The following is a 12424-nucleotide window of genomic DNA, read 5'->3' as shown; positions in this document are numbered from 1 at the left end:
CACATTCACATGCTTGCATGCACATATACACACACACGCATGCACACACGTGTAAAGACTTTCACGAAGGGTGCACGGGAAATGGCACAGTGGATGCCTCTAGGGAGGAGACTTGGTGGCCTGGGGAAAGGCATTTCCTTTCACAGTATATTTTCTTCTCCTGCTTGAATTATTTTTTTTTATCATGAGCATGCATTTCTTTTTTAATTAAAGAAAACAAATTAGTTTGTTCTTAAAAAGACAAAGAAGTCTTTATTTATAAATGTACTTGTAAAATGAACCACAGTGAACCTGGATTAACCACGTCCTGTGAAGACAGCCAAAAAAGAATTTTTTCATCTCTGTTTAATATTGTTGGGAATTGATTTCCTCAGGCTCACATGGCATGTTCGATGCACGCACTCACGCAAACCCCACACACTTCGTGTGGACCTGTGGTGACAAGTGTAGTGATTCACGCTTCCCAGTGGTAATCTAGGCTCGCAGATGTGTCTAGTGTAACAGTGCCCAAGTCCACTGTCAGGTAAGCAGACAGACCCAGAGTTTATGGCAGCTTTTTTTTTTTTTTTTTTTTTTTAGAAATTTATTTATTTTATTTATTTATTTTTGGCTGCGTTGGGTCTTTGTTGCTGTGCGTGGGCTTTCTCTAGTTGCAGCGAGCAGGGGCTACTCTTCGTTGCGGTGCACGGGCCTCTCACTGAGGTGGCTTCTCTTGTTGCGGAGCACGGGCTCTAGGCACGCGGGCTTCGGTAGTTGTGGCTCACAGGCTCCAGAGCGCAGGCTCAGAAGTTGTGGCGCTTGGGCTTAGTTGCTCCGCGGCATGTGGGATCTTCCCGGATCAGAGCTCGAACCCATGTCCCCTCCACGGGCAGGCGGATTCTTAACCACCGCACCACCAGGGAAGTCCTACGGCAGCTTTTTGTTCAACTAGTACAGAAGGTCACACCACAGGGACCATCCTCTACTCTGTCGGTTATGCCTGCAACTGTCCGTATTAGGCAAAGCGGTGCTAGACATTTCCCAGCCAGTGCAGCACAGCCTGGCTTTGAGGGCCCTGGTGGGTGATTTCAGAGGTGGGGAATGTCAGATAGGTTTATCTAGGCTGGGAGATAGCGGCCTTCCCTCCCAGCTTCACCCCTCCCTCCCTCCCTCCCTCCCTTCTCCTGCTGTGCTCTGCTCATGAAGCTCGGGAACCACATAATGAGTTGGGCAGCAAGCATTACCGGGGCCTGGGTTACCCACCACTGGGGAGCCAGTGCAGACACAAAGACAGGCAAAAGTCACGTTCAAGTGCAAAAGGTGTGGCGTGACCCTGCTGGATGTTCACAAAACACAGACATTTCCTTCTCACAGGGTAACCCAAGAGTTTTCATTATATAGGCTGGCCCCATGGCTGCTGGTGACAGGAGCCCATGAGTCATTTCCTGCAAGCAGGTTTTTATGGCAATGATGTACAAATGCCTTCTGTCTGAACTGGCTACCTGTGATTACTGAGCCACCCCCTGGAGGGTGGGAGAAAGAACCCTGGATTGAGAATCGGGGGCTCATCCTCAATGACCCTCCAGGTCCTCTGTTTGACTGAGGGACCCTCTCTTCACAGTCTGGCCCCAGGAGGCCTTTCTGGTCTCCTGCCATTCATCCATTCTGTTCTCTCTGGCTCTCACGCTCTCCCCGCTTCCCTCTCTCCACAGGTACCTTCATTCCCCTTCCATGAGTAATGTACTCTTACCAGAATATGTTTCTCTGCCTTATGTTCCCTCTAGCTGTTCCTTCAGTAAAGCAAGGCAAACTCCTACTCGTCTCTCAAGCCCCAAATCATACCTCCTCTTGCAGGAAGCATTCCCAGACTACCCCAGTCACTCTTCTGTACTCCTGCAGAACAGTGTACACAACTCTCTCACAGCACTTAGCATATTAATGATAATAATGGCTAAACATTTACTGATCGCTTATTATGTACTAGGCAGCATTCTAAACACTTTTCAAAGATTACCTTGTTTAATCCTCACAGTAACTCCATGAAGGAAGTACCATTATTATCCTCATTTTACAGAGACGGCTACTGAGGATCAGGGATTTCGGTAACTTGCTCGAGGCCGCAGAGCTATTAAGTGGCTGTCTTGTGCCTAGACAAGTGCCTGGCACATAGTAGCTGCTCAATAATCATTCACCTCATAAATGATTAAGTGAATAAATACAGAAATGATGACACTTCTGTCCTCTCTATGGAAAGCTCAAGTGAGAACCACTTCTTATTAATCTTTCAAACCATTTCCTCTGTCAAATACCTACTAAGGTATAGGGTATTGGAAATACCTAATGAATGAATGAACGAAACACTGTATGAGGAAACCAATAAACAGAATCTGAATCTTGGCAATGCTTCCCGCTAGCTTCAACCAAATAGCTTCAGGTTCCTGGGCCCCCTGGTTGTCATCTGTCAAATGCAGAGATTGTACACAACATTCTTTCAAGTTCCTCCTAGCATTAAAGGTACATATAAAATAAATGAGCAGGCTCCATGACTTTGTGACGATGGTAATTCCCAGGCCAAATTATGTATTGCATTTCCTTCAGGGATGTTTTCCCCAGGAACGTTACACAATTGGATGTGGCATTTGATCCGGGTACTAACCTAATTCAGAGCCAATATCAGTCCTGAAACAGTTTCTTTGGCTTGCTCGTTGCTTCACTCCTTTCTTATCCAAACAGATCACACCCAGGGAAAGAATTATTAAGTGCCTGGAAAAACTCTCATAAATAATAATCAATAATGAACACTGATCTCAAGTTAGATTATGCAGCTGGCACCTAGACCACTGCTCTAGGGACCTTGTAGGTCCTCCTCCCTGTCCCCTGTACCAGAGGCCATCTTCTCCAAATAGATCCTGGTCACCAATCTCTCCCTGCCATCACCACACACACACACACACACACGCACACACACACACACACACACACACACACACACAGTCCTGCTGGTATGAGGGGGCAGACAGGGCTCATAGCAGCACCTGGAAGGGGCTGATTAATGCTTGTGAATAGCTGAGGCCCAGATCCACTCCAGATGGTGCCAAGATGCATCCACCTCAGTGCAAAGGTGGGAGATCTGGCTGCACTTCATTCATTCCCACTCTACCTGTGGCTAAGCAGGAGCTTGGCTATATGCCTGGTACCTGACACGCCTGTGTTACACGGCTTAGAGTTAATGATGAACCACGTGCACAGTAATGCCCAGCACTTCTTGTTTGGCTGATGCTTGACGACGTAAACTAGTACGCCAAAGGATAAACCTAAGCGAGGTGTGTGAGCAAGACAGTGTCTGTTCATGTCGGAGAAGAGGGAGGACCATGTTCTGTTTTGCTTGACTCACAACCGGAAGCGCCAGGCTCTTAGAGTGAGCACTACCCAACCACGTGACTCCAACATGGAGAGGCCTGTTCCATAACCAGAAAGCAAACAAGCAGTCACCTGTCAGGTAGAGGACACGTGCTGTTTGTCTATCTCCCACCTCCACATCCCTGGGGACCTGTTCCTCCCTCACGTCAACCATGTGATGTTTAAAAGGGCTGCCAAAGACAGTGGTCAGCTCCTCTGGCTTTGGCCACAATAACTGGCCCAGAGGTGAGCCAGTTGAAATCCTTCCCTGAGATTTTTTTCCATACCAAGCAGGAAGAGAAAGATTCTGGTCTTTTGGGTCACAGAGCTACAAAGATATGAATGAGAGGCTAGCATCATGAAGAAACTCTGTTTGCAGGAGGGAAGAATGAAGCCAAAACAGAGCAAAACATCTAAGAGACATGGAAGGAGAGAGGATAGGAAAGACTTTGAGTGTCTGGACCTTCCTGTTTATACGAGTTAATCACTTCCCTCATTTCCCTGTTTTGTTTAGGTTAGTCTGAGTTTCTGAAACATGAGGATAAAGTAGCCTAACACAGTCACAACCATCCGTAGAGTGCATTTTCAAATGTATCTTCTACACTTTAGGATCCAAGTAGTTTTTATGGGATGGGTTACCACATTTCAAATATCTTTGTTCCTCCTCCTGAGAAAGGTGTATAAATTCCTGGGCAAGAACCACTCTTATTAGCCAGCGTCACTAACTAAAGACAATCCTTTTCCTTTATATCGTAGGCATCAACGATGACCTGCCAACCACAAGATGTAAGGACTCCTCCACTTCAAGCCATCGAAGCTTATAAAATTGGGGCTGGCCAGACAGACCAGGCAACCGGCTAGTGATTTTTGAAAGGACATCTTCACGGTGGTCAACCCTCCATTCCATCCCTCCGCTGGCCGACTCCCTCTGAAAGTCTGTCTTCAGATCACCAAGAGAGTCCCTCAGAAGCTAGAAACTGTTGGGTGTATGCATTTTCTGATACAATAAGAGCTCTGAAAATCTTCCTTGAGAAAACATATTGCACCCCAGCCGCCTGACTTCTATGGGTCATTTTAAAAGAAAACCACCGTATACAATTACTGAAAAGGGTGAAGCTTTGAAAGTTAAAAGCTTCCCCCTCTTGGAACTCTGAAGAGCTGCCCAGTGAACCATGAACCATGAAGTTACAACAACTAGGAAAGGAGATACTGGGCAGGGGTGGCACTTCGGATACTGGCCCCACCTCCCACCCCCCTTTTTTCTTTAACGCTTCCCTCTCCTCTGTGTAAGGCCAAAGCTTGGCAGGTTACGGGCAGGCCCTTCCTGGATGGCTAATATGCTCTGGGCTAAGGCGATTGGGCTGCTTCAGCCTGATGGAACGCTTGCCTGTGCTCCAAACGGTCTGCGCGTCCCAGGCTCAGAGGAGCCTGGCAGCTGTCTCGCCCGGGGCAAGGGAAAGCAGCGTATCCCACGGTGGACTCAACGGCTCCACATCACCAAAACAAAAACACAACAGTCCTGATCTCTATGGAGAGTTCAATCTTCTTGTCTAGGATTGGCACTGACTAGAATTCCAAGGGCTCTGGCTGAGCTACCTCCTGTGAGGTCTAAATACAGCTTGCTCGCTTTTAACCTAAACATACAGCCTGGAACAATGCCCAGGGCTGACAGCCCCCAGGGAAGTCTTGACTGCTGGCTGCCCATCTGGGGATGGGTGATGCAGAGCTATCAGAGATGTGATGCGCCGGGCAGCCCCACATTCACCGATGTCGCCTACGGCCACCCAATGGGGAAAGTGACCAGCTTGTGGAGGGTTAACTGAGAGTGGGATCCTGAGCAGAGGAAGGGGATGGGGAGGTGGAGAATGCGGAGATGTGAAGAGGAAGAGAGAGAGAGGGAGGGAAAGACAGTAAAGACCAAAGACCTATTTCTTAGCCAAATAAAGTCAGGGATCTTTCTTAAATGTTTGCTCTCAGGGCGACACAACTCATAATTATGCCTCTCTAGGGAATTTAGGGCCTAAGCCCTAGAATCAGAGAGATCAAGGTTGCCTTCTTATTATGTAACTTTGGGCAAGGTAACTGACTTCTCAGATTTCATATCTCTTAAATGACCCAAAGGACTACTGTGCTGTTCAACAAGACCACGTACAGAATGCGCCTGGCCCAAAGAAGCTACCTGGTAAATAGTAGCTACTAGAAGAAGTAGTGGTAGTAGTAATGGTAGAAACAGGATAACATCAAGCATGCCTTCATTTTCTCCGCCTTGGGAAGGACACAAGAAGAGCTGCTGGGCCACCATGATAAGATAGAAGCCCCCAACCAGGATAAGCTGTTCATATACAGACAAAGGCAACCTTCAGCTGAGCCAAACAATAAAACACATCCACACCCACTAAGAACCTTACAATGGCAAAATGGCAACAGTTTCCTAACCTCCCAACAAGCCAACCCACATGGCCCACAGGGTAAGAAGCGTCCATGCTGGAGTTTCCCTTACCTTGGTGTTCATACAAGACTTCCCTCGCTTATACTCTTTGTGGGACCCACGCTTGTCCAGTTTGTACCACAGGGCCTTGGCCTTCCAGGTGGTCACCTTGGACTTGAGCTTGGAATAAAAGTTTCTGTGGTCCAGAGGGTCTAGGTCCAGGTGTCGTGTGAGGATGTTGAAGGCCTGGAGGGTGCCTTTGCACGTGGAAGCCTGGACAAAGTTCTCGAAAACCTGCCCGGCCTGGGCCTGCTTCTCGTCCTCGTTTTCCCCCATGTTTCAGGAGCCACGTAGAGCAGTGGTGTGGAGAGGATGGAGCAGAACACCATGAAGTACCTGGAGAAACGTCACACCTGCAAAGGTAGGTAGAGGCAGAGGTGAGCTTCGTGGATGAGGGTAGAGTGGGGAGAAGGTGCAGAGAGGCAAAAATACAATTCCTTTAAGACACTAACATACTAAACATAACACTTAATACTAAACATACATAATCCATAGGAGAGGTATAATCATACCTTCTAACCTGGCCATGCTGCCTTGCTGGCAGTCTCTCTCCCCAACACTCCACTCCCCTGGCTGGCTGAAAAGAACTACACATTGCCAAAGATATATCCTGGCTGATGTCAATATTACCTGGTCAATCTTGCTATGAGCAGTGGTTCTGGAAGTAGTACCTAGCAAAAGGAAAACAAACAAAACCCAGAAAGGCACACACTAGATTTAGCACTGTTGAAAACCTATAATTCTTGGTGCCATAAATTGGTTGACTAATGTTAACGTAACCTAATCACATGACCTTAGTGCACAGCCCCCAAAAAGCAAAGCACATGCCTCCCTAGATTTCATGACCACCATCCCACCTATCCTTAGACATCACACTTTCAAGTCTTCCTTCGTTAGTTACCAGAAGGCGGGTCTTTCCCTTCTACAGACAGCAAATGGCAACTTCTCAAAATTTCTCTCCATTCCTAGTATCTGCTAGAAGCACAGCATCCACCTCAGTCAGACATACAGAAAGGGAGAGAGACGCGTGGGTCTCCTCCTGATGCACAAAAGGAGCCTGTGCTTTGTAAGCCCAAGCTGGGAGCTATTTGGAACAAGTGCTTAGGCTGAAGGAAGGAAAAACGCGATGGAGGTTCATTCACATCACAAAAATAGCTTGCCTGGGTTTTGGCCATGTCCTTTCTTCTCTGCACCACTCTAACCTCAGGCATTTTCTTAGGAAAGTCATTTAAGTTTCAAAGGAACAAAAATAAATTAGAGCTGATTTTCCAAAGCACTAGCTATTTTTCCAGAATCCAAAGCTAGTGCAAGAAGATAAGTATGAAGGAGCTGGGGCTGGCCCAGCTGTCAGGAGGGCTTGAGGGGGTCTGTAAACACATACCAAGCTCCCCCAGACAGAGGCCTGGCAAGGGGAGGTCAGCAAACAGAGACAAAGCCCTCGGGCTGGGCAGCTTCCCACTCTCCAGACCGAAATGCCATTGTGGGTGCATTTGGATTGCGGGCTGGCTTTATAAAACTGAAAGCAGAGAATGGTGTTTATCTTCTTCCTTAATCTTTTACTCATTCATTCAGCAATACCTACTGGTGCCTTAGCAAGGGCCACGCATCACCCTAGATGTTGGGGGATACAGAGACGGAGCCTAGTGAGGAAGGCAGGCCTGTAAATAGTTGATTACAAGACAACCAGGCCAGCGCTTGTAAAAAATGAACACAGCACATGGAAGCCCAAAGAAGGTGTTAAACAGAGCCTGGAGGAGTCCAGAGGAGCCACAAGAGGGAAATGCCAAAACGCTACAATTTTAGGAACAAGGTGGTTTTCACTAGAAGACTGGGGAATGGACCATATGAAGGCATGAGTCTGGAAAGAGCCAGCACAGCTGCAGAATGACAGCAAGTTCAAGGTGTCGGGAGCTCAGGACTGGTGACGGGGTGTGGCGGGGTGTCTGGGGCAGACCGTAGAGGCGGCCTGGCTTCTCCAGAGGGCCGTGGGGCTCAGGAGACAGAGCAGCGGGGTGAGACAAGTCTTTGGGAAGATGGCCGGGCTGGACTGGAGAAGGAGGCAGCTGAGGGGCTGCCCAGCACAATGAGGAAAGAAGCTAGGAGAGCAGGGGAAAAGCACACACATGCATGTTATGTGGCCTGGCTGGACACCACCTGTGAGGGGCCGCCTGCTGGGGGCCAACAAGCTCTCCAGGCAGCCAGATACTGATGGGGGCAGCAGCACGGGCTACAGCATAGGACCCTTCCCTCCCATCTCTCTTCCCCCAAGAGCTTCCAACGGGCCTGGAACCAGGCTCGGCCAAAGGGAGAACAGTACATTCCCTGCTCCAGGCCCAGCCAAGCTCCACTCTGCAGACAGGACTCCATCCTCTAGTCCCCTGAACTCAACAAATTCAACCAACTTGGAAAGCTGGCACCAAAAGACATGGATTCCCTGCAGCATGGTCAGTCGGCTCCTTTAATGTCTGCAGTGCTCACGTTGGCATCACTCACATAAACTTTGCCTCTTGCTCATGGGGAAAGTCTCAACTTTCCCCACGTGCAAGACTCACCACCCCGAGAGCATAAACACAGAACAAGACTCGTTCGCTTTTCAGAGCATATTAACATCCTGTGTCTTTATCTATCTTTGGAACCACTTCTATGCCCGGGATTGAACAAGGGCTGCAGTAGCTGATTGACAACTGCAAAGCTACTTGAGTTCCACTGGAATCCTCCAGTCCTTTCTGACGATGGGCAGGTGGTGCAGAGAAAAACCACAGGCTTTGGGCCTCTTGAAACCTGGGTCCAAAGCTCAGCTTGGCCCCTCGCTGCCCACCTGGCTTCACACAAGCCATGTAAGCTCTGAGCCTCAGCTGCTTCTTTTGTATGAGAGCTTGCAGAGTTGCTGTGGAGTGAGAGATTCCTGAGTGATGGCAGAGCCTGGCTCTAGGAGCACCAGGGTGATGTGATGTATGCTGAAGCCATCACCTGGGGCAGATTTGAAGCTGGGGAGGCACTAGTTTGAAAAAAGAGCTTTGTAAATCAATTCTCCAAGTCACCAACTCCTCCGTGTCTAAAATGGTGAACTGTTTTGAGTTATCAAGCCAGACCCGACTCCCAGAGAATAATTTATAAACTGGAAGAACCTGACTCCTCCCAACCCCCCAGCCGCCTCCCCTCCTCCCACAAAAGAAAAATGAACAACTTAATTTTGGGGCCCCAAGGGAAAGAGATAAAGTGGTGCTGAGGGCCCTGGGTGGGTGGGTGTGAGAGCTCCAGGAACTAGCTCTTATCTGGAGTGAGATACGGGAAGGTGGAGGGAGATGGCTGGACAGAAGAAGATAAGCCCTGCCTGGGACTGTGCCCGCACAGCCCGTGCCAGGCTTGGCCCTGCCTCCCTGCCATCTAAAGGGTTTAGTCTCAACCTTTAAAACCGCTTTCCAATTGAAGTCAGAGACCTTAGAAATAACTCTGACACCCATGCGGAGTAGGTCTCCTCACAGAAAAGCATCCAGATATTCGGAGTCTGGCAAACCTGGCTGTGAGTCTGGTCTCACGCACTCGCTAGCTGTGTGACCCTCGGCATGTTATCTAGTCTATCTCAGCCTGTCTTCTCATCTGATCAGTGGGGGTTACCAATACTCGAGTCACAGGGGGGTAAGGAATAAATTCAATCATGTGGGTAATGTATTTAGCACCTAGTGACTCCATGATGACCAGCACTCATGACTCTTTGTCAGATGGCTCAAACGCCATCAGACCAAAAGGAAGAGAAGAAGGAACATAATTATGACCACTGGTACTAGCTTCCCGGGCCAAGCAATTATATATACTTTACAATTAGAGGCCACGGGCTTTCTATACAGAAGATCTGGTTTCAAATCCACTTCCTAACTGTGTAGCCTTGGACAACTCCACTTCCGAGTTTTAAGTTCCTCATATGAAAAGTGGGGAACCTCATATGAGGAAATTTGGGTAATGAACTGAAAACATCCATGGTACAAGGTAGTTTTGTGAGTGAACTAGAAAGGCTGATTTAGAAGGACTCGCCTGAGTCTGAGTCCCAGCTTCCAGAAACTGGAGTGTAGTATTTTGCTGGATACCCCTCTCTTTACCTAAAAGAAGAAGGTCAAGGATTAGTTAAATCAGAGGATCCTGGGTAATAGCTCTCGTTAGCCTTCCTTGTCAATCACCACCCAGCTGTTGCCTTTTTGGAGTTTGATATGAAATATAAATAAAACCAACTACTCAGAAATATGAAAGGTTTCTGCATTTTCCGGGAAGAAACAAGACGTGATGCTTTAGTTTCTAAGAATAGCCTTGAAGCAATTTGGTCTTTGCCAACTGGAGTCCCTTATTTGTGGTTCTGCCTATGTGACTTTATGAGTCACAAAGCAATTCCCTTTCCCTGCCTCTGGCTGTTACAAATTAGAACCCAGGGCCTCAGATCCCAGCACTGGTAATGGGCTCTTAACCCATGACAACTGGGAGACAAGTTCAAGGTTTATGCAGAGGCCCTGAGTAGCTCTCAAAATGAGAGATGAGCCTCCTTGGCCCAAGAGCTGCCAATGCACTCACATGTGGGACTCCCACCCTCTGCCTTTCCTGGGCCTCATCACCTGCCAAATGGCATCAAAGAGTGTGACCAGGCAGTGGATAAAACAGAGTTCTATAAAAACTTAAGGAGGGCTGGGAGGGACACTGGGCAGAACCTTCCCTCAAAGCAGCATGAGGTAAGCACAGCCCTCAACCCTACCCTGAAGGCTCACAGACATGTTTCAAGGTAAATGCAATCTAAAAACCAAACCCTCTCCTCATTTCCACTGCCAAGCCCCCCATTCAAACGTACCATCTCCCAGGTTAACCTCCCCAAAGGGCCATGGGGCAGGGCCCAGTTTCCACGGCAGTGAAATGGGGGTCTTCACCCCTGGGCACCTGCAAGTGGTTGGAAAGACTAAAAGCCCCCGGCTCTGTGCCTCGCACTTGGAAGACCCTGGGTCATGGCTACTTGGATCTGACATCTGAGATGAGGCAGGAGGCAGCCAGGGCCAAGGCAGTGGGAAACGCCTCCCACACTGCCTCTCTGCAGAGCCCAGCATGGGCAGAACACCTGGTTTACAGGTGATGTCTGCAGACATCACCCTCTCACCTGGCCCAGGGAGGCCTGGCTTTCCATCTACCAGGGCACGTGACACCAACTTGAACCTAAAGGGGCAACTCCCAGCATTGGGAAGGGACCGAAAGGGCCACTTGCAATCTCGTTCCAGCCAGGGGTCCCAGCCTTCCCTCGGTCAACTCCCCGAGTGGAACATGCACCACTTCCTGGGGCAGCCTGCCCCACCCTTGCCTCCTCTGGCTGGAGGAGAGCCTCGGTGAGATAATTCCTGTTAGCTGCTCTCCAGGGAGATCAATGCTGTCTCTCCGATAGCTCCTCCCCACTCCTGGTTTTAGCCCTTGAGATCACCCACAGGAAGTCAAAGCCCCTTCCATTTAGGCTGAACTCACACATGCAGTCTACTTACACATGCCATCTGGAGGCCCGACTGGAAAGGCTAATGAAAACGCACCCAAGAGACGTACTGTGAAAGCCCACCCAAGTGCCCAGCCTGCAGCAGGGCCTGGACACTTCCCTCTGTCTACACTGGCCCAGGGTGGGGAGCTCAGGAAAGAGACTCCAGGGGCACTGCAGGCCCTGGCCTTCTGTGCTGCTCCTCCTTTGAGAGGCCAAGGCCATGTGGTTTTGCTCTTCCATCCCCAGCCCTCCCCTCACTCTTTTTTAATAGTGACTTGACTCCACTGCTCTGGCTTGAAATGACCTCACACATTCCCACTTCCTCACCTCAGTCCATTTCCTTGTGGAATCACTCACAGTAACAGATCCCAGGATGACCTGAGATCGACCCCCCCACCCTGAACCCATGAGTCAGAGACCCATATGCTGACCAGTCACAGTGCCAGGAAGGAGGCCAACATCACCAGGGGCCCACGGCAGCCAGGATCTTTCACATTATCCTATGGAGTCCTTACAAGAAGTCTATGGGGTAGGGTGTTTCTCTCTCTCTCTCTCTCTCTCTCTCTCTCTGTTTCTACTCTGTAAGAAGCAAGGACTTCTGGGGTAGGGGGTAATTCCAGAACTTGCTCATCTCACTTTCCTTATGCAAGTATAAATTTGCCATGTGTGGCTGCTACGTGTGTGTGCATGTGTTCACGTACATGTATGCATATATATGAGTACGTGTATAGATGTATGTATATGTGTGTACATGTATTGCATATATGCATGCTTGTATGCATGTGTGTACACAAACACACAAGTACACATTTTTAAATTTTTCCATAATGATTTCTGGCCAGTGTCCCACATCTATGCTTGTACTGCTAAGCCTGTCTTTAAGAACTCTCTAGGAGAAGCAAAGCCTTTGAGGTGGGCAGAACTCGTGCCTGGACATGAGGAGACTGAGCCTCATCAGAACAGCGACAACCACACTGCTCAGCTGCTCACGGGTGCCAGACCCTGTCCCAGGTCCTTTACATCCATGATCTCATTCAACCATCCTTATTTGACTGAAGAGAAGG

At 49.0% G+C, this 12424-nt stretch overlaps 1 protein-coding gene across 6 annotated transcripts in view; it reads right to left on the bottom strand.

Moving 5' to 3' along the window:
- The window catches only part of MICAL2 (microtubule associated monooxygenase, calponin and LIM domain containing 2), a 173129-nt gene extending 166890 nt beyond the window's left edge, over window positions 1-6239 (bottom strand). For 2 of the 6 annotated variants that reach the window (XM_055091527.1, XM_055091528.1), the window contains exon 1: window positions 5879-6239. In XM_055091527.1, the coding sequence (XP_054947502.1) occupies window positions 5879-6142 (264 nt within the window). In that variant the 5' untranslated portion in view covers window positions 6143-6239. The remainder of the gene's footprint in view (window positions 1-5878) is intronic. The other 4 variants (XM_055091526.1, XM_028500952.2, XM_028500955.2 and 1 more) reach the window with 2 other exon arrangements.
- Window positions 6240-12424: the final 6185 nt, after the last annotated feature.

Source organism: Physeter macrocephalus, chromosome 16 (genome assembly GCF_002837175.3).
Source record: "Physeter macrocephalus isolate SW-GA chromosome 16, ASM283717v5, whole genome shotgun sequence".
Lineage (NCBI taxonomy): Eukaryota > Metazoa > Chordata > Mammalia > Artiodactyla > Physeteridae > Physeter > Physeter macrocephalus.
The sequence above is the reverse complement of the archived record's forward strand: the minus strand, read 5'-3'. Positions and strand labels throughout refer to the sequence as shown.